Source organism: Eptesicus fuscus, chromosome 22, assembly GCF_027574615.1.
Source record: "Eptesicus fuscus isolate TK198812 chromosome 22, DD_ASM_mEF_20220401, whole genome shotgun sequence".
Taxonomy (NCBI): domain Eukaryota; kingdom Metazoa; phylum Chordata; class Mammalia; order Chiroptera; family Vespertilionidae; genus Eptesicus; species Eptesicus fuscus.
In genome coordinates this window covers 9,129,360-9,154,787 of record NC_072494.1, presented here as the reverse complement: position 1 = coordinate 9,154,787, position 25,428 = coordinate 9,129,360, and the positions used below count along the sequence as shown (strand labels likewise).

The window sequence follows — 25,428 nt, the reverse complement described above, 5'->3', positions numbered from 1 at the left end:
GCTTATTACCAGAATCGGCACTTTCATTTTTCTGTATTGTACTCATTTTTCATAAATAAAATTCACTTTGGATACTCCAAAGACACAGATGTAGGCAAAGATGGCACCATGGTTGAAAGTGATTTGTCGACAGATACAAAACAGCAATGCCCAACCCTTAATCTAGCACTCATTCTGAGCCAGGCACTATTCTGGGCACCGACCAATATTAACTCATTAATCTCCACAACTCTACCAGGTTTGTACTATTCTCTCCAGGCTGCAGATGAGGAAACTGGGGCCCGAAGATAGCTTTGTGCTTTTGCCAATTTGATTGAGAGCTGTGCCCTAGCATCTTCCCCGCTCACCTCCTTCTCCGCTCCACTTGGGCTGTCTACAGCTCGTGGCTCCCCAGGAGGCCTTGTTTTCTGGGTTCTACCCCGTCTGCCTGGCCTGCTCCTCCCCTCTGCTCAGACTCACTCTTCAGACCAGAGCAGGCTCGCTCTTCTCAGCTAAACCTTCCCTGCCCGGTGCACTGAGACCAGCGCTTGGCTCGCTCGACCTCCTCACCTTGCGGTAATTATTTGCTTACAGACCAGTCTCCACCACCGGACACGGTGCTACCGGGCCCCGCTGTCTCCGCAGCGTTGAGTCCCCAGGCTTGCTGCTACGCTGCCTGGCTTATCGGAGGCACTTCAAGTTTTTGCTGAATTAATGCATAGGCTCCCTGAAGTTTACACGTTCTCGGCGCCCCCACACTGTCTGGCACCACATATCGTAGACGCTTAGTCAACCAGCAGCCTAACTTGATAAAACAAACCCTCCCCCCTTTAATTCCCATCTCCGCACCACAGTTAATCCCCGAGGGTTTGGATCCTCCCATCGGTTGAATCCGGCAGGACCCGGGGAGTCTGACGCCCCCTCCGCAGGCCAGGCTGAGCAGGGAGGGGCGCAGCCATCCGGGCCGGACCGCCGCATCCCGCGCCTTCCCCGACTTCTTGCCTGTTAAGGTAAGAGTCCTCGGGAACGCGGGAGGGGCCGTGGGAGAGTCCCCAGGAAACGGCCCCCGCGGCCAGTGTGCGCGTCCGGCGCCCGGGAACCGCAGCCCGCAGCCGGGGTGCCCCAGGACAGGTCCTGCCAGCGTCAGGGCGGCCTCAGGTCCCACTGATCTCTCTCTCCTAGGCTCCCCCCCGCCCCCGGTTTCCATAGCCACCGGGGCGCGTCCGGATCCCCAGCCAGCACCGCCGCCTCAAACGAGCCTCTGCGCAGAGGCTGATGAAGTGGGTCTCGGGTCCCCAGTGGGCGCTCCTTCCTGGCAGATGCTCAGATACCCACAGTGGCGGGGCGCCCGCGGGGCACGTCGCCCAGCACCGGGAGGGTAGGAGGCGGTAACCTCGTTCCGGGGAGAGCGGGGGAGGTGCCCTTCCTGGCCGCACGGTGCCCCCACCCCGCGCCAGCCTCACAGCTGGGGTCCTCCCGGGCCCTCTCGCGCCCCCTGCCGGGCTCCCGCCCCCCCACCCTCTGCAGGCCCCGCACCCGGTAGGCCCGCCCCTCCGCCCCGCAGGCCACGCCCCCGCCCCGCAGGCCACGCCTCCAGCCCCTGTAGCCCCGCCTCCTCCCGCCGGCTCCTGCTGCTCCGGGCGCTCCATCGCCGGCCTGGGGACTCGGGATCCCGCCGCCCGGCCGCAGCATGGGGCGCTTCCGCGGGGGCCTGCGCTGCATCAAGTACCTGCTGCTCGGCTTCAACCTGCTCTTCTGGGTGAGGCCCTGAGCCGAGGGGCCGGGCAGGGGCGGGCCGGGCAGGGGCGCGGGGCCGGGGTCCCTGGAGGATGGATCGCTGCGGGCGTCCGAGCCGGGCTTCGGGGTGGGGAAAGCGGGGTGTTCCAAACGGCAGAGGTGGGAAGATGCAGGCAAAGAGGGAGGGGCGGGATGGAGAAGGACAGAACGGAAAGAGAGAGAGATTGGGCAACGAGAAATGGTGAGAAGGGGAGACACCGTCGGCTCTTCCCTTTGAGGAACCTCTCCGCCTGGGTGTCCCTCTCGCCCTGAGGACTCCGGGTGCGGGGACGCTCGCTCGCTCCTCTCACCTCCTGGGGGCTCCCTCCAGCCGTGCGCACACCCCCTGACCGCGCTCCTTCCCCCTGGAGCCTGGGCCTGGCCAGAGCGTTGGGAGGGGGGGGGGTCCCTGCATGGGGGGCTGCCGGGGGTGGTCCCCCATCTGAGTGTGTGGACTCACCACCTGGCCGTGATGGTTTTGTGCAGGAAATCGGGGGTAGGAGAGAAAAGGGTTTGGGAAAGGGGGAGAGGTGGTCCTTTTCCTGAGCATTAGGGAGGGGTCCGGCTGAATGAGAGGAGGTGGTGACGCTCTTCTGTGAAGGGGACCAGCTGGAGGGAGGGGCCGCAGCGTCTCCCCCAACCCCCCACCCGCAGCCTCTGCTACATACTAATGCTCCCAGGGATGATCTCATTCAACTTTGCATGGAATGAACAACATGCCCGCGATTCGTGGTCCACGGAGACACAGGGCCATGACCCCTGTCTCCTATATTATTGGGGCAAGACTAGGGCTAGACCATCCCTCGATCCCTGGCTACCCTATCTCAGGCGCCTGAGGGGCTGTGGGACAAGGTCTGAACATTGTCTGCTCCGCACATGCCCTCCTGGGCTTCCTGGAGAGAATGTCAGCCAGGATAACGGCTCAGATGGACCCAGACGGAAAACACAGATCTTGCTTTGGGTGAAGAAGTTCTCAGAGCCAGGAGGGAGCGGCGGGGCCTGGGTGCTGGGAAACAACGGGGCTGGGGGAGGTGGTGGTGGTTCTAACTGCTCTGGGGAGGTTGTCTTCCCAGGCCTGCAGCTAATCAATTATTGAGTGATGGGCTCTGCTCGCGTCTGCCAGCCCATTAGCCCAGAAGCCTGGGTGACTCCAGCTGCTCAAGCTCTCAGAGTCAGCACCCTTCATCAGGGGAAGGTGTGAAGGAGGTAGCCCGAAGACAGCCCCTGAGTTTTAAAAAGACACGTGGCTTTTGTACACCTGGGCGTCTGCACCCAGCATGCTACGGGGAGGGGTAATATTTCTAAAGGCCTTTTTGCTGTGCTGTTGAATCGTCTGGCTTAATTTCCAAAGCTGTTCATGATAAATGTCATGCTTTGGTGACATCCTTCGCTCTCACTGCTTACAAATTCGAGAGGAGTTGTGTGTGAGCCTGAGAAAGCATTCCTAGGCTGGGTTCGGTGCCTGTTTAGTGCCTGATGTTGTGCCAGCCTTCCCAGGGATAAGAGGAAGCATTCCTGAACTTTTTCAGTGTGTCAGGGGCACTTCTATGCACGTGGCATCATTATTACCCTTAATCCTCACAACAGTCCTAACGTGCACACTATTATTGTCCCCATTTTCACAGAGGAGGAAACAGGGGTTCAGATAGGTTAGCTTGTCCGAGGTCACACAGCCAGCGAGTGGTGACTCAAACTCAGCCTGCTTGCTGCTCGGCCCTGTGGTACATTCCACTCCTATCCTGGGGTTCTCCCAGCGTGGTTCCTGCACCAGCAGCAGCAGCATCTCCTGGGAACTTGTCGGAAATACACGTTCTCAACCCGGTCCAGGCCTGCTGAATCAGACACTCTCAGGGAGGGACTCAGTAAGCTCTTTTAACAAGCCCTCCGGATCATTCTGATTCATGCCTAAGTTTGAGAGCCACTCTGTTAAATAATTCTTAAACAAGCATTATAAAGATAATTTATACATGTATACATAGATATGTAACTTATCTAAAATAATAAAAGCACAATATGCTAATTAGACCAGATGTCCTTCCAGACGTCCTTCCGGACGACTTTCCGGAGGGAAGCCAGTGCTGGGTGCCAGAGGGAAGCCGGTGCTGGAAGCCAGGGGAAGGAAGGCCTACTCTTGCACGAATTTCGTGCATCAGGCCTCTAGTTAATATATATAATTTATAAATATAAAACACTGTTCTCTAAGCTGCCAATCTAGTTGAGGACATGAGACCGCTGCCTATCGAACAACAACGAACAAAACGGACAGTATCAAGTCAAGTGAGTAATGTCCCACTCCCGACCAGAAAGGCAATAAGGAGGGGAAGTAGGAAGACAGCGATGTCTGGGTGCCCGGTGGGGTCAGATACCCCTAATGAAGGCGATTAGCACAAAGTCACAGCAATAGTGAGGAGTCAGGACAGTTCTCCCGAAGAAGGGAGATGTCTGGGCTGAACCAAAGGGCCGGAGGGATGGAGGTGGGCAAGGATGAGGGGGTGACACCGCCGGCCAGCTGAGGATCAGAGCGAGGGAGGGTGTGACCACCATCTGGCGAAGGGGTCAGGCTCGAGTGCCGAGACCCCGGCAGGGTGTGCTTGAGCAATGACTTCTGACTTCCAGCCTTGTTCCCTCATCTGTACAATTAGGGGAACGGAGTTGCTGAGAGGACTGAAAGGAAACAGGGACCGTATCTGAGCTCACCTTCCTAGGAGCCTGGTACAAAGTAAGTGCTCAAACACTGTGATTGCCGAGTGCCTGGCGCATAGAGGCGTCAGGAAAAGTTGGCTCTCTCCCTCACCCCTCTGTGTGGGGGAAGAGTGTATGTTTGCCAAGTGACTTGCAGCTCGTCTTCGCTTTAGGATAACCACACGTTATCTTCAGTCCGTACTTGTGGACTTTCCCCACTGGAACTGAGAGCATGCTTAGAGTGGGGATATTTTTTTCCTGTTCTGTTCACCACTGTATCTCCATGTCTAGAAAAGCCCCCAGCACACAGGAGGCACTCAATAAATGTCTGCAGCATGAATAAATGAATAAATGAATTGCAGGTTAGAGAGCTTGGTACAAGTGGACTTCGCAATTTGCACGGGTAATCGATTCTCGGCTTTATCTGGAGGGCTGAGGCCCTCTCTTCCTGCTTATTACCTATTGGTTTGTTCTGTGCTTGCACAGATTGAGGATTAAGCCCAGGAGGGGAATGTGGGGCCTTCCTGTCCCCGAATTCCATGAGGTGGCGGGGGGGAGGGGTGGGTAGGAGACTGAGGGTCCTGGAACAGCAGCTGCCACAGGCAGCCTCCCCACGTCCCAGGCAGCCTCCCACATCTATGCTTGCACAACCAAAGGGAAAGGGGCGAACTGAAACGGGTACCTAATGACTGAGGGAAGGTGATGGTTTGGGGATAAACTATCTAGATATCTCCCTGCACTGTCACTGAGGGAACCTGGTTCCAGAGAAGCCCCACCCGTTTCTGAAGTTGTTTTTTCCTGGTTGGAGGGGTTTGGGGGAGGTTTGGGGAAGGGGCGGAGGGTGGGGGACAGTTTTCCTGGAAAGAGCGGCTTCAGCTGGGACTCGGGGTCATGTGCGCACACACCCTTGGATGCTGTGCGCCTGCCCTTGTGAGGCATAAGGTCCCCGTGACAGCGCTCCTTTCCTGCCAGGAACTCTCCAGGAGGCGGCACAGAGGCCTGGGCGGGGTATGCCTTGCGGATTTGCAGTTTAACAAATCATTTGCAACCTCCTCGGGCAGGTTGGTTGAAGTTGCCTTAGACAGTGCTCCTGATTTTATAAGCATTCAACTAGACACGGCCAGGGCTGGCCCAGCACTCCTGGCCCGGGGCCACTGGCTGGCATCACCATTGGATTAAAAAATAATAATATTAATAATAAGTAAAGCCTAGCCATGAACCCCACTAAATTAATTTCTGTTATCATGGTTGGCGTCTAACATTAAAGAAACCCTTTCCAACACCTGTCAGGTCTAAATTCGGACACTGTAACCAAACTGCATAGCATAGTTCCATGCCCTGCACTGAAATCGCCTTTATTTTTTTCCTCCGTTGCATAGCAATATAAGTAACACACCCCAGTCCAGCGAGCCGCACACGTCGGTTTAGAGAGAGACCTGGGCACTGTTTATTCCTTCGTTTGTTGTTGTACGCTTAGCGTCTTCCTATCATTGTGCTTTCGAGCGGCTCAGGGTTACCCACCAACAGGAAGCGGGGCTATTCATTGTTGAAAGGCAGATGCCATATATGGCTCGTTTGAAGTCGCTGTCTTCCCTTCTTACCATGATTGATGCAGCTTTGGGGTTTCACTCAGTGATGCCTGACAGGTGCTGTTAGGAGAGACGGTGTCACGTGGCCTCGGGAGTGGAAAATGTTTGAATAGACTGCAGCTTAGCGGTTGCCTCCTCCTCTTCCCCAGACTTCTTTCAAACTGTAACTTCAGCGCTCCGGCCTGTTGAGAAAGACTGTTTTTAAAGAAATACCTGAAGAAAGTATTCTTTGGGGTCCACCTAAAAGCTAGACCACCCCAGGAGGCAGATAGGAATTTCCTGGGCCTTGTTGCAGGATAGTCTTTATTTCTGGTTTCTGTCAAGGCGGGAAGAGAGTGGCCATGGCCAACCCTCCCCTAATGTGGACGAGAAGACCCCGTGTTGGGAGGGGCAGGGACTCACTGATAGGGGCCAGTCTGCAGAGCCCAGAGCTCTAGTTCCAGCCATCTGGTAGACCCGGGGCAGATCTAGGCAGCCTGGCAATTCCTATCCAGGACTTCAGAGCCTGGAAGGTGGTCACTGGCAGCGCACTGCCTGGGGTTGTTCCTGGCTATACTGTTGACTAACCAGGGGAGCTTGGTTAGTAAGTTGTTTAGCCTCTTGGGGCCTCAGTTTTCTCATCCATAAAATGGACATGATCAAGTACCAACATCAATCTATGGTCTTTGTGCAGATAAAATGAGTAAATGTATGTAAAGTAGCAAGTATGGTACATATGCATAGTAAAGTCTCAATAATATGAGATATTAGTGCTTGTCACATTTAAACACTAGAAGCACAAGTGGGAAATTACAATCCCTTGGTTTGATAACACCCCTCATGAGACTGTGGTAAAGAATCAAGAAAATCACTTATGCAGAAAATCACCTAGAAAATTGCTCCACACACTGAAGGCACTCACAGCTGGCTCCTCCCCCCTGTGGTAACAGAATGAGGAAAGTAAGTCTAAGAGGACACAGACCCACATTGGAACAGCTGGTGTCCAGGCTGCCGGGGGCACGGCTCCATCCCCGGGCTGGGGAACCGAGAGTGGGCTCAGGTTGGATGGACATTATCTCCCAGTGGGCATTGTGGTCAGGTGGCTCATGAGTTCTGCTAGGGGTCAGAAACTGGATCCTGAGATCTAGATCTATTACTGACCTCAGTGACCCATCACAGCCGTGGTCTGAAGTAGGTATTACTATTATTTCCTCCTCACAGATAAGGACGTTGGATCTTACAAAGATTATGTAATTCTCCTGATGCCACACATTCTCTCTCAGGAAACGGGGTGTGCTTTTAAAAACTGTGTCATCTCCAGCGTCCCTTCTGAAGATTCAGTCCAGAAACGCAGGTGCAAAGTGATGCACAAAACACGCCAGGTCCGTGTAAGGCCGAGGAAAAGCAAGATGGCAGTCGAGAAAGGGTGTGTACCAAGAGATTACAATGTCAGTAACACGTTTGAAGAACAGTTGCTATTATATTAATGCAAGTTGTGGGCTGGTGGCTTTCCATTTTGTACATTTAATCCTCCCAGGGACCCGCAGTTGTCACCCCCAGGTTACATGTGACAAAACAGGGAGACTCGCTCAGGGACTCGGAACCAGCCGGTACAGAGCCGGGCTTCTGTGTGTGGCCCAGACTCGGTGGTGGTAACCACTCCAAGGCCGCAGACTAAGGGGAGAGAAGCTCGAAGTCTTGCTGAGCACGTGCATTCCAGACCTGCACCGTCCCACAGGGTGACTCTGCTCCGAATCCCACGAGGCTAGCAGATTTAATTAGCATGAAAAGGAACCTAATATTCAGCTCCTAAATCACGCTAGCCACATTTCAAGGGCTCAGTGACCATAGGTGGCGAGTGGCTCCAGTACTGGACAGCACAGAGAGAGAACATCTGCGTCTGTATCACTGGAGAAAGTTCTATGGGATAGCTCTTGCCTACATATAGTTATTCTTTCTCTCATAAATTACTTTCCCCGTTTTCCTTTTGCTGGGTCTTATAAACACTAAAACCAAAGAGAGAGAGGAAACCCTGGAACGGGGCCCTGGCACAGCTAGGAGGTTTGGAGAACTCGGGGAATCCCGTGTGTCATGGAAAGAGCGTAGAGCGATCCTCGGAATTAGTAGAGGAAGGCAGCGGAGGGCCCGGCGGTTGGTACCTTGGGAGTGGTGTTTCGTCTCTTGAGTCAGCTCACGTTTCGGTTTGAATGTAACATTACCACGCCTATCATCATCATAACACCAAGCGCTGGGCACTCACCGCTCTGCGTCTGTAACGTGAACTCAGTTAATCGCGTGGGGAGGCCCTATGCTTACCTTCACTTTGCAGTCGAGGAAGCTGAGGGTGAGAGGGCTTAAGTGACTCGCCCAACATCACAGACTAGTAAACGGCAGAGCCCTACCGGAACGCAGGAGGACGTAGAGCCCCTGTGTTCATCCCTCCGGCTGCTCAACACCACGGCTCGGTGCACGCGCGTGTGTTTGTTAAGATCCTGTGTAAGGGCATCGCGTTCAGTGTGAACACTCGGAAGAGGTAAAATTTCTAGAAGAGCAGTTGGCAAATGTTCCAAAGAGTGTGCTGAGCCCTCCCCTCATGATGGGGACAGAGTCAGCTGATAAACTGGAGAGTCAGGCAGGGCTGGCAGCACCGCTGTGGGCAGGGACAGGAGCACTGGAAGCTGCTGCCACTCACCAGGAGGCCCCTTGCTCTCCCTGTGCACCCTCCAATCTGTCCAGGCCCCTGTGAATGGCCCGGCCCTCCCTGCCTTCATGCCCACAATGGTTTCTGGGGAAACTGCTGTTAAGAAAAATCTCTTTTGCTGAAACCGGTTTGGCTCAGTGGATAGAGCGTCGGCCTGCGGACTCAAGGGTCCCAGGTTCGATTCCGGTCAAGGGCATGTACCTTGGTTTGGGGCACATCCCCAGTAGGAGGTGTGCAAGAGGCAGCTGATTGATGTTTCTCTCTCATCATTGATGTTTCTAACTTTCTATCCCTCTCTGTAAAAAATCAATAAAATATATTTTTTAAAATAAAAAAAAAGAAAGAAAAATCTCTTTGGAACACCAAACTAGACTTTCATGATTTCTACTGGATTCCATCCAAGCTAACATTTTAATAAATCAAGTGTTGTGGCTTGTCCGAGTCTAACCTGAATTCTACTGAAACATTGGATTCTCCCATTGTCTCTCTGTAACAACTAAAATTGGGTGGTGATCATTGTCATTGACTGATATTTAAGAATCCTGTTTATCTGCTCAAGAGTAGTTCTTGCACACTTTTTCTTTAATCCTTACCCAATGATATGTTTTACTGTTTTGAGTGAGATAGAGCGATAGGGAGAGATAGAGAAAAAAAACATCTGTGTCAAAGAGAAACATCTATCAGCTGCCTCCCTTATGCTCCCCAACTGGGGATCGAACCCGCAACCTAGGTATGTGCCCTTACGGGGAATCGAACCAGCAACCTCTTGGTGTACAAGATGACGCTCCAAACAACTGAGCCACCTGGCCAGGGCTCTCAAGCTATCTTGAAAGATATTAGGCTATTAAGTAAATATTGTTTAATGTCCTGTCTTTGTTGACATAAAGCTCGATGGAGATGAGATGTCACAGTAGTCAGTGCAGCCCTCAGGTAACTGTTTACTCAGTGGGTGAGCCTGGGACAAGAGCCAGCTGGATGCTGCAAGGAGGAAGTCCAGGGAACACAGAGAAGACCATTGTTGTCCTCGGAGAGCTCATCTCCTAGGTGAGGGAAGGCAGGCGTCACGTGTCAGCCACTTGGGTGACCTGGCGGATTAGGTTTTAGTTCTCTGTGTATTTGATGAAGCCATCTGCTCCCTGAAACCACTGGCCAGTGGTCTGTGACATTTATTTTGCTGTTTAAAGGAAACTATGCAGCTGTCGTCTTTCTCCCAATTCTGGCTGATCCCTCCTCCTTTCCCTATATTTCTCTAGAGAAAACGCATTACTAGTATGTATAACCATGGAATAAATACAACGCTTTCCACTATTTCTATTTGTCAGCTTCACCAATCACAGCCAGCTTTTCATCAGGTTACTTTCCTCCCCTGAGCATGGTATTCCCCCAGCACCTCTCTACGGTCTGCTGGCAATGCCACTTGATCCGCGCAGGTTAACTTCGTAACAACCTAAACAGAAGGAGGTAGGTGTAGCACAAATATATGACCCGAAGTTCTTTCCAGGATGCATAAAACTCCCCATTTGGTCGTGGTTTAGAGTGCGGAACCCTTCCATCGGTGCACAGAATTAAGCACTGATTGATTTAAAAATAGATCCTTACCTGAAGGGGATCTTTCAGGAATTTCTTAGCATGCGCTGTTCTTCGGAAATTATGAGGAGGGAAGTCCTAGGGGAAATCAGAACCGCAGGTATCTTACGATTAGCCATCTCCTCACCCCCTGCCGGGGTCCTGCCCCTAATTCCACCTCCCCTGGTCCTGACGCTGAGACAAGGGCAGCCAGGTTCCTCGGGGGTGCGTGTGCACGGATGTCCTGTGGCATTGGGCTCCTGTGTTTCTTGACCAAATCCTCAATTCTGAGAACATGCCATCTGAATCCTTGCCTTGGCTTTCACTGGGATGAAAGTGTTGGGAGCTGGCTTTCCTCTTGGAGACAATTAGCATCGTCTTCCAGAGCACACGCGCCTCTGCCTTCCGCCTGCTGGAGGGCGCGACGCCGCTGCCCTGTGGCGTCAGACTGGTGTGCAGTCACGGCGGGAATCGCGGGTGCTCGTCACGTGACTCCATCTGGGGTGAGAATTGCCAAGAGCACCTATCAGCTTAAAAGCTTTTAATGGCAGCTGTAGGGTTGAAGAGTCATTCCCAACTCTGTGTGACTTCATCCCAAAGAAGAGAAATGCAGATGAGGTGGGTCAGGCGTATACATGGTGTTCACCCTGCAGAAGCCAGAAGCCAGTATTGCCTTTGTCCATTCTTCCATCTGAGTGGCGTATGCGTGTTGCTATAATGGTAGTAAATGCTCATATGCTCCTGCCTGTAAAAGGCATGTACAGAGTTATTGTGTCCATGTATGAGGCGGAGCACACATCCCCACAGGTTTAGCAAACACAGAACAGACCCCACGTGCTCCAGCTTTGTTTTGTTTTTCTGTGGGAAAGTGTTTTGCTGCGTATATTCCACGGTGCGTTCACACCGCCTCCCGAGGTGTCTGCACGGTGTTGGTGCAAATGAATTCGAAAACAGTCGGTGGCAAGGTATTCCCTCGAAGGGCTGTGAGGGAGGTCCTGTCGGCCTGCAGAAGCTTTCCCTTTGGCTCCTCGCTGTGTCTGGCCTCAGGCGGCCCTCCTAATGGTTTCCACAAAGTGAGTGGCTCCCGTCTGCCCTCCAGGCTCAGCCATGGGCTCTCCGAGATGGTAGCAAGCTAAGGAGAAGCCGTGCGCCACGGCTGCCCCAACTCACCCCAACTAGTCCCAGGCTCTAACCTCCCCCAGACGCCTCCCTCCCCAACACAGTGTTCCAGGTAAGGAAGCGAAGTCCTTACTCACACTGTCCACTCCTCCCCGCAGCCCTTCCCTGCTCGGGGACTTCTAAGTCATTCTTCAAGATGTAAATCAAAATGGAGTGGCTTGTGCGGAGCGCTGGTTGCCCCGGACAGTGTAGCGCACTGATGGAAGGGTTCCGCACTCCAAACCACGACCAAATGGGGAGTTTTATGCATCTTGCGCTGCATTGGTTAGTTTCTGCGGTGACCTTCCCTGTTAGAGTGAGTTCTGTCCTTCTCATCAGCTTCCTTAATGCCTAGCACCGCCCCGACCAGGACCACAGCTGATCCCCTAAAAGACGGACAGGAAGTGAGAGGAGATGCTGCTGGGGACAAGAGAAGGAAAGGGACCCAAGGAGGTGGCCTCTCGCTCCTTATTTGTTCTGACATTGGCTGGGGTGCAGTGTTGTGGCTGAGACTGGAAGGAAAGGAAGAATGGGTGGGGGCTGGGGCTTTGATCCGGGAAGGTTAAAACGTAGGATTCCAGGGGGCTGCAGGCTTCCGGCACGACACTCAATGAACCTTCTCTTCCAGGATTGGGGACCCACAGAGCGATGGGACTCCATGACAGTGGATTTGCTCACTGTGTTCCTAGCTGGGTTAGACTTGTGATTTTTTTTTTCAGGCAATTTCTAGTAGAGCTTCCCAAGCCCAGCGAACACAGTCATTCAGGAGCCTTCCAGGAACGGGGAGCTTAAAAGGACCCTTTTGGTCTCTGTCGATGCCGCTTTCCAGAGCAGAGATTGCTGTCACGAGCAGCCTGGGGCCTGGCCGGTCCTCCCCAGTGTCCCTGCCGGCGGCGAGCAGCTGCGGGCGGGAGGATTCCCTCCACACAGTGATGACATTCAGCTAAGCCACAGTTTCCTTGACTCAGGAGGAAACCCGTGTGGTTTGGGGTTGGGGGGGCGCGGAGGAGCAAAGTGCAGATCTTTTCTCATTGTCCCGTGGCTTTAAATTGCAACCTCTCTTTTAATTTTCCATTATGCACCCAACACATCTGTGCCAGTCGCGGACAAATGTATTCCATCTGGGGGGGGACGATGCAGACAGCCGTAAATTAGAGTCTGTGTGCAGAGATGCCAAAAATGTGGCCGCGGAGCAGGGTGTCCCTGGGACCAGTCCCCTCCTCCCCCGTCTGCCGGGTGGCTGCCGGCCTTGGCCTGACGCCTCTGTCAATAGATTTCACTTTGTGTTTGGAAACTCTTTCCATCAAGTCGCCAGGGAGGCGGGCGGGCAGGGGTGCCTCCGAGGCTCTGCTGGGCACATCCACCCCGCGGGGTTGGGTGCTTCCAGGACGAGGCTTCACCAAGGGCATCGCTCTCTCTCTCTCCTGCATCTGAAACAGCAATGACCTTGAAGCCGGTTTCCTAAAACTAAAGCGCGACGTAGGGAAACTCCCCCCACTTTGTCTTGATTGAACAAACTACCATATTATACTTTTAAAAACCGCAACGTTTTAAAAACTTGGGAGAGTTCTAGGTGCTTACTGCAGGAGACTTAGGAAATACAGCGAAAAGAAAAAGTCACCTGCAATCCCACCCTTCAAAGATAAATATTACTAATGTTTTAGCATGATTTTTTTCAATATTTTCCCATTCGACGTTACCCTTTTTAAAAATAAAAATAAAATCCCTCCAAGCTGGTGGAGCCCAGCGCCTGGGTCTGTCCCTCCCATTATCCAATTAGTGCTTTCCTCAGCCCTGGAAACTCTTAGAGGCTCCAGCAGGTCCAGCCGCCCTCTGACTCCTCCTCGCTGCAGTCACGCCACACTCCTGAGGACCCGGCCACCGAGGGGGCTGGCCTGGAGGGGGCAGAGCGGGAAGGAACGATCCTCAGATTAAACCCGGCCAGCTGGCCCCAAGGGGTGGTGCCAGTCTTACAAATAGCCCCCCAGACAGAAGGGTCCCGTGGACAAAGGGCCTGCCGGCCCCTGACTTGGATATTATTTTTCCTTATTAAACCTCTACCTCGCTGGCCAAGTCCTCCTGTCTCCCTGTGCGGGTGGGACAGCCTCTACCCTGTTCCTAGGTGAGAGGCCAGGGCAGCCCAGCGCTAACTGGAGGGGTTGGCAGAACCAGGGGCTACTTGTACGCCTCGGCACCCTTCCCCCCCCCCCCCCCCCCGCCCCGGTGCCTCAAGTCCCGAAGGTGCCCAGCGAACGTCTGTGGATAGATCGATCCGATGAAATTCCAGATGGGTGTGTGTGGACAGAGCGGGTGCAGGGCTGGAGCCTGCCGGGGCATTGGGGACCGTCCCACGGAGGCGGGACAGGACCCCCAGCTTCGGTGGGGAGCCTCAGGAGGCCCTGGGAGTGGCCTCAGGGAGCCAGCGATGACCCTGCCAGCTGCCAGCCTGCCCGCCGCTGCCCGCGCCAGCCACTCAGCCTCTCCATGAGCCGCACGGCACACAGACCATGCTTTTTCAGAAAATTATTTTTTCCTTTCTCACTTTCCATGGAAACTCAAAATAGCAACCAAAAAAAAAATGGTCAAGCTCCCTCCCTGCCTGCAGGGCAGTGACCGAGGAGGCCCCAGGGGAGGGGGGTGGTCCAGAGGCCTCTGAATCAGCCCTCTCACTGGGCACTGGGCACTGGGCACCCATGGGGAGTGGGCAGGTCTGAGTGGTGTGTTTGCTTCCAAATTAGAGAAGCGGGTTTCCCCCGGGGCTTCGAGTTCATCCTGCTCTCAGTGACCCAGCGTCTGAAAGGGCGTCCCCTCTCCATGGGCGCTGGTCAGGAGGCCCAGAGTGCCCTTAAGGGATAGGGGGCAGGGCGCCGGTGCCTTCCAGGGGGCCGGGCCTGGGAAGTTCTCGCTGAGCCGCCTCCAGGCTGCCCAGGGCTGGGAATGCCCATGACCCCAGGCAGCCTGCAGAATGGGGGACACTCCCGTTCCAGCGCCACCTCGGAGACCTGGGGCTCTAAGCACTTCACGTCCCCTCCTGTGTGAAACGTGAAGGAGAGGCCCTCCAGCCCCAGCCCCTGGGCCACCGCCGCTCCTGGTGCACGCACGTCCCTCACCTTCTTTATAAAGCTGGGGGGAGGGGTCAATTGGGGGAAAAGGAGACTTATGTAAAACTTTAGGCAATAAAAAATTAAAAACTAAAGCTCTCCTACTTGCTTTCCAGCTGGCGGGGTCGGCCGTCATCGCCTTCGGACTGTGGTTTCGGTTCGGAGGCACCATGAAGGATCTGTCATCGGGGGACAAGTCCCCGGAGTACTTCTATGTGGGTGAGTGACGAGGCTTCCCTGAGCTGTGGCCAGGGCTGCCCCCAGGCCTAGGCAGCCGGCCCTGGACTCCTGGGGCGGGGAAGGGACAGAGGGAAAGAGGAAGGAGAAGCCACGCCCTGAAGACAGCACCTGGGCCGGCGGTGGGCAGTGCGGCCCAGGAGGGAGGGGGCCCTTCCTCTCATGGTTCACCCCTCTGCTTCCCAAAACCCGGGAAGACCCAGGGGAGGACTGGCCCAGGGCACTTCTCTCAGCCGCTTCCGGAAAAGAAGCCCAGAATGTAACTACAGTTCGTTTCCAAAGAATTGGAAACTCCCTGCTGCCCGGGTGAAGGGGGCACCCACAGTCCGTCACTCACTCAGCCATCTGCAGGGACGGGCCCTGCAGGGTCAGGGTTCTGCTTCGTGGTCTTGTGTTCGAAATTGTCTATGAGAAAAACAGAATTCAAAATGAAGAGACAGCTTTGGACAGGGTTTGGAGGTGCTAATGTCAGTCCCTCTGTGTCTAGGGACTGCAGAATGGGGGGTGGGGGGGGGTGGTGTGAGAGGGCAGGGCTATCCTGGGAAGGAGGCCTCAGTGGGAGAGGAGCAACCGCTCAGCTCCCTGCAGCTGTAGGAACAGGGTGAGGGGTGTGGGGTAGGAACAAGGTGAGGGGTGTGGGGTAGGAACAGGGTGAGGGGGGTGGGGTAAGGTGTAGCCTCCCATTCAGAGACCACGTGCTAAGTGGGCTGAGCTGAGCCTCCCCCTGGGTTTAGAGTTTCTCTCTCTCTCTCTCTCTCTCTCTCTCTCTCTCTCTCTCTCTCTCTCTCTCTCTCTCTCTCTCTCCTTCCTGGACTCCAGGTTTCACGCACCCGAGACCATGTGGGTGCAGGTGATGGCCCTATGCCGCCGCCGCTTTAAGCTCCACGCCAGCGCAGAGTGCACTTCGGCGGCACGCAGTGCCTCTGTGCTCGGGTGAGGCAGGTTTCTGCAGAGATCGTGCACCCCAAACCCCAAGAAGAGCAGGGCTGCTTCCGGGGAGGGACCCTGTCCAGGCCCCTCGCAGAGCCGGGGACGTCCTCATGAAGGGCCGCTCCCAACCGTGTTCCCTCCTTTTCTGCAACTGCCCTTCCCACCCCACCCCTCCTGTGAGGACAGCACCCAGGCTCCTGAGGGCACTTTTAAGAGGAAAGTAACAGCAACCCTACGCAAAGGGACAGCGCTAAGGAATCCCACGCCTCATCAAGTCTTAGATGCAGTCTTTTGTAAACACCCAATTATTTTCAGTTCCACTAAGAAAGGAAGAAACGCTGCCATTGTAACTAACAGGCCGTGAAACACGCATCCTGGTTTCAGAAAGGTTAAATGCAAAATGGATGGGATGTGGGGAAAGAAACGTGGGGGTGGGGACTCTTCAGACTTAGCTCAGGGTTCGACCCAGTCGTCACGGACACAGGTTCTTCTCATCTCTCTGCTCGCCACCCTCGGGACCTCACGCGTCCCCTCGGATTGTGGGACAGCCGCTGTGGCTCCAAGCACCGGCTCCTCATGCAGCAGCATCCGAAGGAGGGAAAAGGAAGCTTCACCCCATGTGGCCCTTCTCGGGAATGAATCACACCTTTGTCAGGAGTCCCCAGGAGACTTCTGCCTGCAGCTTTGGCCAGAATGGCACTGTGTGTTCATGCCTCAACCGCCACGGCCCAGAAGAGAATGAATGAGTAATCGGAGTCACCCTGGGCCTGGAAAGGGGCCCGGGCTCCCCAGAGGGCCTCTGACACTTAGACTAAATCCGAGTTCTGTTACCAGGAAGAAGCGGAGGAATCTGCCATCTGGCTTAACACGGAAACGCTCCTCTTTCCCACCCACACGGTTTCCAGGTGAAAGCAGGCTGCACATTTAGCATATCCGCTCTTCCTTGAGGAAGTCCTGGCTCTGAAGACCTCAGAAGCGTTCCCCTCGCCCAGAGCAGACCCCAAGTCCCCAGATGAAACTCCGCCTGCACCACCTCCAGGGACACACAGGCAGTCAGGGGAGGGTAGAAGGAATGCATTTCCCTCGTTTTCCTGATATTCCAGGACCCGCTTATTTCATAACTTGTCCTGCGACTTCTAACTCCGTTTTAGCATAAACACAGCTCAGTGCCCGCTGGATTGACCACAGCGAGGTGCAATCCACTTCTCAGACGATGTGACACATACAATAACCAGACAAGACTCTCTAGCATGTGTGAAGTGCCAGTGAGTGATACAGATGCTACCACTGAATTAAGCCTGACAGAGAACGCTGCAGCTGGCGGGATGAGCCTCGGGGTAGAGGGGTGCTTGAACGGGGCCCTGGAGGACGGATAGGCTCCAGGGAGCCTGAGTTAGGGAGAGCCTGAGTCAGGACGCTGAGTCAGCATCGCAAATAAATGGCAGGCAGCCGCCATCCTTCCCCTCCTCGGTGGCGGTTCTGGCTAATTATTTAGGACAGTGGTCGGCAAACTCATTAGTCAACAGAGCCAAATATCAACAGGACAACGATTGAAATTTCTTTGAGAGCCCAATTTTTTAAACTTAAACTTCTTCTAACGCCACTTCTTCAAAATAGACTCGCCCAGGCCGTGGTACTTTGTGGAAGAGCCACACTCAAGGGGCCAAAGAGCCGCATGTGGCTCGCGAGCCGCGGTTTGCCGACCACTGGTTTAGGATACACTTATAGGGAGTCTTCTTCACCTAGCTCCTCCCAACCATTTACAATGGTTGCTTAGGGGGGAATCATTTTCTCTCCCTGCTCTGAATTCAGTTACTTGATGTTCTAACAAGAGGTCAGTCCCAGTAAAACAGCGCGAGTCCTTTGCTCCTAAAATCCAGGCATGTTGGCATTCCGGGTATTAGCATTCGGCCTGTCTGCTCTTCACGTGCTATTGGGTTTGCACCGCAGCCCTGTTTATCTCAGCGTCCTCAGGTGTGACTGCCAGGACTTTCCATCCAAAGCCCTCAGGGAGGTGGGAGGAGTCCACCTCAGTCAGAACCCACACCTGGGCAGCATCTGCCAGTTCCGTTGCAGTCACACATTCTCCTTCGAGTTGTTTGAATAACTAACTGCCTGACACCAGCCACCCCACCGCCACGTTGGAGGTTGGAAGGCTTCATCTCTGTAATGTGATTTCTGAGCTTGACCTGGAAATTTCAGCCACAGTAAAGAAAACCCTTTCTATTTTTGTTATTATTTTTTGTTAATCCTCACCCAATAAAAAAAAAAAAATCCATTGATTTTTTAGAGAGAGTGGGAGAGAGGGGGGAGAGAAAGAAAAAGATAACACACACATCCATGTGGAGAGACACACATCAATTGATGGCCTCCCACACCTGCCCGGACCAGGGCCGGGGATCGAGCCTGCAACCCAGGTATGTGCCCTTGACTGGGAACAGAACCCTCGACCCCTCAGGGTGAGAAAGGCCACGAAGACCTAGGTGTTGTGAAGAATGTAAGAGAGTTGGTCTCCCTTTCAATGATGATAAAATCTGGCTATTAAAAATGTCTCCGTGGCTATTTTAAATTTGGGATTTCATAAAGCATTTGGTTTTAGGCAAACGTGGTTATGCATCCAAGCAGGGGTGCCTCTATTCTTTCCGTTTTCTATAGGCGCCTCTGTTTGGAAAACACAGAACCTATCCATGGGGACATCAGCCAGCATCTAGAATCCTGGGCTCTGTGGTCACACAGAAAAGGGTGAGGACACTGGACTTGCCCCGTGTAACTTGCCATCTACTTGAAAAGACTCTCAGATGTGACAATTTAACTATAATAGAAACGGCCGTGTGACTGAATGCCAGCGAAGTGGTGTTTGCAGTGGGTGCACCAGGGTCACTCCAGGTTGGCAAGGCAGGGAGGAGCTGAGTTAGGTTTAAAAAACCAGACGGTCATCAATGGAGAGGACGAAGAACGAGGACTGCAGAGGCTATAGGGCGAGAGGACAAGGCATGTCTGTGGGACAGTGATTAGCCAGCCCTGCTGGGCAGAGGAGTCTCAGTGGAGTGTAGGGGGCTGGGATGTGGCGGGAGGTAAGATTACAGATGTTGGGGAGGGACGGAGGGCAAGTATAGAGGGCTGTGAGTGTTCGGGTTAGTTAATCTGGTAGGGAGTAGAAGACTAATTTAGGGCTCGGGGGAGGTCTGATCTCACTGCAATTTTAAAGAGATTCTTTGGGCAGCAATGGAATGAGGAGAGTCATAGGACAGAAAAGAATAAGCTAGATTGAGTAGAGAGAGTATAAGGAGGTATGAATGGTGATGGAAGGAGACTTGAGGTGGTGAACACACAATACAATATACAGATGATGTGTTATAGAATTGTATACCTGACCTATAAAGTTTATGAACCAGTGTCACCCCAATAAACTCAATAAAAGGAAAGAAAAAAGAACATGCTAGATTGTTGATACAGTCAGACATAAGGGCATAACCCATGATGCTTGCAGTAGGAATTGTGAAGAAAGGAACAGAAAACAAGAAACATTATCAAACATTACTAAGCATTATTAAACTAGAGGCCCGGTGCATGACATTCATGCCCTGGGTGGGGGAGCGGACCTCAGCCCAGCCTGTGCCCTCTCTCAGTCCAGGACCTGAGGGGTCCTTAGCGCTGCTGCAGAGGTGGGAGAGGCTCCCGCCACCACTGCTGCACTCGCCAGCCATGAGCCTGGCTTCTGGCTGAGCGGCACTCCCCCTGTGGGAGGCACTGACCACCAGGGGGGCAGCTCCTGTGTTGAGCATCTGCCCCCTGGTGGTCAGTGAGCATCATAACAACGGGTCTTTCCGCTGTTTGGTCGATTTGCATATTAGCCTTTTATTACATAGGATATTGTCAAGCATCATTAAATTCAGGGACAGAAGGAATCAAAACAACAAATGATACCAGTAATAGAAATAAGGCCAGGAGTAACAGTCATGATTTTTAGATGGGAACCTGGATTACAGAACTAAGGGGTCCTGCTTAGTCAGAGAGGGTGGGTGTGTGAATGGGGGGGGAGGGGGAGCATCTATGTCAGTCCAGGGAGCAGCCTCGCTCTCTTTGCTCCAGAAACAAAGAGCTAGTAGCAATACCACAGGCGTAGGTGTGGGGCTAACCCAAGAAAACCTTTCTCATGATGTGATAAATCAAAGCAGCTGCGCAGACTTCCACAGATGAAAGTGAGCTCACCTCCACAGCGGTGTGTAATAACCACTCCCGTGGCTAAATCGGAATGGGGCGTGTATCCATTCAGGAGAGCCCTGTGCTGAGTAGGAAGGTCAACCAGCTCTATGCAAACATTCTCATCGTGTTTTCTAACCTAAAGCAATGCGACTGTTCGAGATGCAAGACACGGCATATCTTTACGGACGTATCTTTAAGGACTCTTTTCATTGTAAATCCCAGAAACGACTCAAACCGTCTTGAGCAAAGCAGAAATTTCTTGACTCACATAACAGAAGTCCGGGGTTAGCACTGGTCTCGGGGCCACAAGTGATGTAACTGAATCCAGTCTGTAGCCAGCTCTTAGCTCTGCTTTCCTTCGGCTCTACCTGGGCAGGTTTCCTCCCACAGGCAACAAAGTGGCTGCCCGCCGCTCCAGTACATCTCCCGAGTGACTCTGGCAACAGAAGGCCAACCAAAGTCCTGAGCCCCCCTCTCCTTGGCAGTCTTGGGCCCTGAGCCCCTTCCCAAGCCAGACGTTGTGGCCAGCTGGTCGGGATGGGCTGTTGGTGGAAGCCCGGGTTTCTCACCTGCCTGGGAGCTGAGGTATCCGACCTCAGAGTCAAGAAGGTTGGTTTCTCGGATGGAGAAGATGAGGAAGTGAATTCTGGGTGGGAAACAGCCGTCCACACTGCAGGGCTGGAATCCCTCTTGCTTATTCTTGGTGGCCTGGGGCAGGATGTGGGTTTGCCCACCCCCGGTTCTCCCTCGTCGGCCGCACCTCCCCTCCGCAAGTCAGCCCCTGAGCGGCTGCTGGTGGTGAAGACACCTGTGGTCAGTGCTCGGGGCTCAGGGAGCTGGGTTATCACAGAATCCTAGCACCAGCTGAACAAGGAAACGAAGGGCCAGACGGGGAGGCAGCAGGGGCTGGCAGTAGCCATGGTTCTCCAGCTCTTCATGGGGGCGCAGCCCACAGCCAGGTCTGCTGACACCCAGGCCTGCCCTCGTTCCTGTGAAACCAGGGACCTTTTCCCCGCTTCAAATACTCCTTATCATGTAAATCCATTGAGCAATACACATGTTCATAGAAACCATGATGTCTTTCCTCAATAAATAATTTCCAAGTAGGAAAGATCCCTGCTCTCTAGCAATAAAAGGAGAAGGAAAACATGCCAGGATACCATTTATGGACTTGCAGAGCAAAGAGGGTGAGGTGACAGGACTTTTAAAAGAAGCAGGCCCGGTTTTTGGAAAACCACTTCATGTCACAGGGTACTGATCTGTGTGTTTTCTTTTCAGAACGGGTTCCAGAACAGCCAGCCCATTAAGCTCTTATCACCCCTTTGCTGAAGAGTGTTTGGGACAGGCTTGGCACAGTCAAGTGGCTCTTAAAGAAAGAGGGCCTCACAGCCTCGAGTCCCTCTAGACTAGAGAGACCTCGGGAGGACACGTGGTCTAGCTCCCTGCTTCCGGGCGGCGGACTGCCACACATTGTAGGAGAAACCCTTCCATCTTTGGGGGATGCTTTTCTTCCTGGGATCCTTGGTCCTTCCTCCCTGGTGACGGAGAGAAGGTCCTTTCTTGGGATAAAGATCTGGACAAGACGTGGCTGCCAGGACCCAGCCTGAGGGGAGCGCACCAGGGTGGTGAGGGAATGAGGACAGGGAGTGAGTAGACTGCCTGCCGCCTGCTGCCTCTTCTCAAGGACCTGTGAGTCCAGGCCCAGGCCTGGCAGCCAATCCCGGTGCCTGTGTCCACCGGTGCCAACATGGAGAAAGGATCTGGCAAAACTGGAGTTGGCGGCAGGAACGGCTGGAGTGACCTGGTGTTTCCTAGACCCTCTCCATTTCGTCTTTCCGTGAACTCGGGAGGAGCCCCTCTGCCTTCCAGATCCCACGCCTGCCCCTCTGGCTTGCTGTTAGTCCGTGTCTGGGGCTGCCTCTCGGAGGGACAGACCCCTCAGGGCCCAGGATTCTCCTGGGGAGCAGGCCCTGCGACCAGACTGTGTGCTCGAGCACATGAAGTCATGTCTGAGTGGAGGACGCTCGCAGGTGGGCTGCACGGAGGGGTTGCCCACACCAACAGCAGCCGGGGGCTCTCCAGGATCCCGGCGGCTGGGGCTGCCGCTCCCTGTCGAATTCCGAATTCCGCTGTGGAGCCTGGCTGGGATTGCGGCTGGCTGGGTACGGACAGCGTTCCAGGCTGCCTGCTGAGGGGCTGGCTTGCCTTTTAAACACTCTGACTCACTCTGGTCGGTTTTTTTCACTTCTGGGTTCTCAGTTGTACCCAAGAGTTGTGGAAGCTGCATAACAGAGATGGGCTGTAGCTGACGTGGTTGAGACACTTTCTCCAAAGCATCTTTACAAGAGAGAGTGGGTCACTATGGCCACATTGCAGGTAACAAAGCTGAGGAACAAGAGGCTTTTCCGAAAGCCGGTCGGCAGCCCTGGATCGCTGGCTCCCAGCTCTGTACTTTTTCAGGAAAACCCACAAGTAATCTAGAGCAGCCCCCCACCCCCAGTACTTTTCTCAAGAAAGAAGAAGAAGAACCCTCCTGCACTTACAAATTGCAAAATTAACGGATTTAGAGCCAGAGAGTCCCCATTCTGAGTTCCTATTGGTAGGAGTTCGGGCGTGCACTTTGGAGCTGAGCCCTGGCTCAGGCCAGGTTTGCCCCCCGCTAGCTGTGCACTCTGCGGGAAATCACGTACCTTCTCTGAGTCTCAGAGTCCTCAGCTGTGCAATGTAAATACTTCATAGGGCCGTGTGAGTAGATGATTTAACAGATTTAATACCTGACGTGTCATAAGCCCTAAATAAATATTTGCTGTGGTTATTACTGGAATGAGGGCAGGCTGAGGAGAGAGACAGCCTGCGGACGCATAAGAGAACTCGAGACGAAAGGATGAAGGAGGGGTTAGACGCCAGGTAGTCAGAACGGGAGAGTGGCTGACGTCACTGCTTGTCTTCTCAGGCGGCAGGTTCCTGTTGACTGCACTGCCCAGGCCCAGGCTCTGCGAAGTGGGTTGAATGACTGTGTGACTGACACGTTAGAACAGTGCTCAATAGCTGATGGCTGCTGTTCCTTAGAGAGAACCCAAGACCTCACCTTCCCCATGAACTGAGTCCCAATATTCCAGACACACCTATAATTATGTGCGTCCAGGGCAAGCGGGGAGAGAGGGAGGGAGAGTTGCAGAGGCATAGGAAAATATTTTTAGATGAAAAATAGTCATTAGCCGGGTATGAAAACCATCTGCTGCCACAAGGCCACTGTAATTGATGACCGTGCCACGCACCATCCAGTCCCTAAAGGGGGGGCGGGGCCAGTGGACGGACGCAGACAGGGCTCTGAGGAGGGTGCTGTGTCTCCTCTCCGTGTTAACTGAAGAGAAGAACCTGAAACGTGAGAAACAAGTGAGGGTGTGGTCAGGGCATTTCTGGCAGCATCACCTGGGGATCACAGCATCTCGAGGCCCAGCTGTGCTAAAAATGCCATTTCAAAGTGGTTTCTCTTCCTTCCAAGTCCAGGGAAATAGGCCTCGGGGAGGCTGGGGAATTGGGAAATAGGTCAGACACTTGTCACACAGGCGGCTGTGGGAGGGAGAGGGCTCTGCAGAAACCATCTTGGAATTAAAATGTGACAATTAATGTATTCATTCAACAGCTATTTTTGGAGCCAGATCAGAGGAGGATAAGGTAGCCCGGGAAGCCACAGTAGTGTGCTGAGTATTAACAACTAGATCTGGAGCTGCAGTCAGCAGGCCCGAGGGACCTTGCCACCTGTTGAGTTTTCTTCTGCTCTTCCCTTCAGCTCCCGCAAGCAGGGCTCATTGGCGCTGGGCTGAGTCATGGGCCCAGTCCACACAGAGGTTTGCTGAGGAGAGGCCTCAGGGACTGGAGCCGCTGGGGCCGCATCAGGGTGTTTTGCTGTGAGTTCTGGGACTCTGACAGCCTAAGAATGGGATATTGTACAAATAAGCACATTTTCTCAGGGAGCTCATGATTTCAGAAGGGCAAGGACTCTGCCCAGGGGACCGAGCGAGCTTGTTTCCAGTGGGGGCAGCTCTGTCCTCCTCAGGCCCTGGGGCTCTGCCTACTGCACTGGGGCCTTTTCTCAGGGTACGCAGCCATGTCCTCAGCTACTTGACCTTGGGAGAGCCCAGCCCTGTGTAGCTCCTTCGACATCTGCTGAGATGTTTTCCAGCTGTGTGTCTCTTAAGTCGCGATGAGCGATGGCAGGCAGCCAGTACAGAACTTCAGATCTGGTTTGCTCTCTCTTAATCTTCACACCCAACAACACTGACGGAGATTTCTGCCGTGTGCTAGGCATATTCTAGGTCAGATGAATAAGGTTTGTCTGTGGACTTAACATCTACAGAGAAAGACACATGTGAGAACCTGCAAATGCACAAAATGGAAAAGAGCAGGTGGGGTTAGAGCCCAGCGAACTCCCATGTGGCTGGAGTGCAAGATGGCTAAGGATGCGGGGAGGGGGCCTCGGCTGTGGGCCCAAGCAGAACCTGTGGACGGTGTCCTGCCGTGGGGAGGCAATGAGCGGTTGTAAGCAGGAAACGGATACAATGAGGTGGTCCGCCCAGGAGACATTCTGGGAGGAAACTGACTAGGCGGTGTGGCGGCTGCCCTGAAGCCTGTTTGGGTGGGGTGGGGACCTCCTCCAGGCCTGGGTGTCCTGCCTGGAGTCCTCTTGCTCCCCTGACCCCCATGAGTAAAAGAGAAACGTAACACTTGCCTTACCTAGGGGGGTGTTGTGAGGAGTCAATGAAATGATGGAAACGAAAGAGCTTTGAGACTTAAATGTTTAAAAACAGTAAGGTGTTTAGGCAGTGGGACCAACAATAGTATTACTGGTATTTAGATATGGAATCATTTCTCTCATTAGCACATCCATTCCCCGTGCAGTCACTCCTTTGGAGGGAAGGAGGAAGTGGCAAAGCTCCTAGGACTGCAGGGCCAGGGCTTCCCACCTTTTCCCGGAAAAGGGCCCGTGAACAGTCCGTGCCTGGCAGGAAGCAGAGCAGCCCAGCTGCTGCTCCATCCGTGTCGGGAACAGACCAGTCAGTGCCCACAAACCACTGTCAGCACCCAGAGGGGCCCCCGGAGGGACCCTGCAGGCCAGGCTCAGGGTTTCCCCATGGGTGTGGCACCCAGCTCCCCACCCTTGCTGTGAATGGGAGTGGTTTCCAGGTGACTCATATGAATAAAATGCAAAAAAAATAACAGAGCGGTGATCGGCATTTTTCTAAGCAAGTCAAGTGCCAGGCCTTGTATTGTGTTCTAACTTATCTCAGGATCAGAGGAGGAAATAAGAAAAGACTTGGCTTCGTTTCTCTCAGGACAAGAACATCTCTGCCCTTTTCTTTCCCTGTGAGAACAACCATTCCTGTGGCCCGACTTCGGTAGTCAGTGGAATTCCCGCTGAATTAAGGCTGCTATTATGCTGCAGAGGCAGGGTAGGAAAAGGGCCATGAGATGGATATTTTTATCCCAGCTCGATGATCTCAGGCAAATTGCTTAACCTTTT

The 25,428-nt window shown here is 53.7% G+C and overlaps 1 protein-coding gene across 1 annotated transcript in view; it reads left to right on the top strand.

Moving 5' to 3' along the window:
* The first annotated feature begins 1,608 nt into the window (after window positions 1–1,608).
* TSPAN2 (tetraspanin 2) overlaps window positions 1,609–25,428 on the top strand; it is a 35,369-nt gene continuing 11,549 nt past the window's right edge. The window contains exons 1-2 of the mRNA XM_008147205.3: window positions 1,609–1,738; window positions 14,648–14,750. Of these exons, the coding sequence (XP_008145427.2) occupies window positions 1,670–1,738; window positions 14,648–14,750 (172 nt within the window). The 5' untranslated portion in view covers window positions 1,609–1,669. The remainder of the gene's footprint in view (window positions 1,739–14,647; window positions 14,751–25,428) is intronic.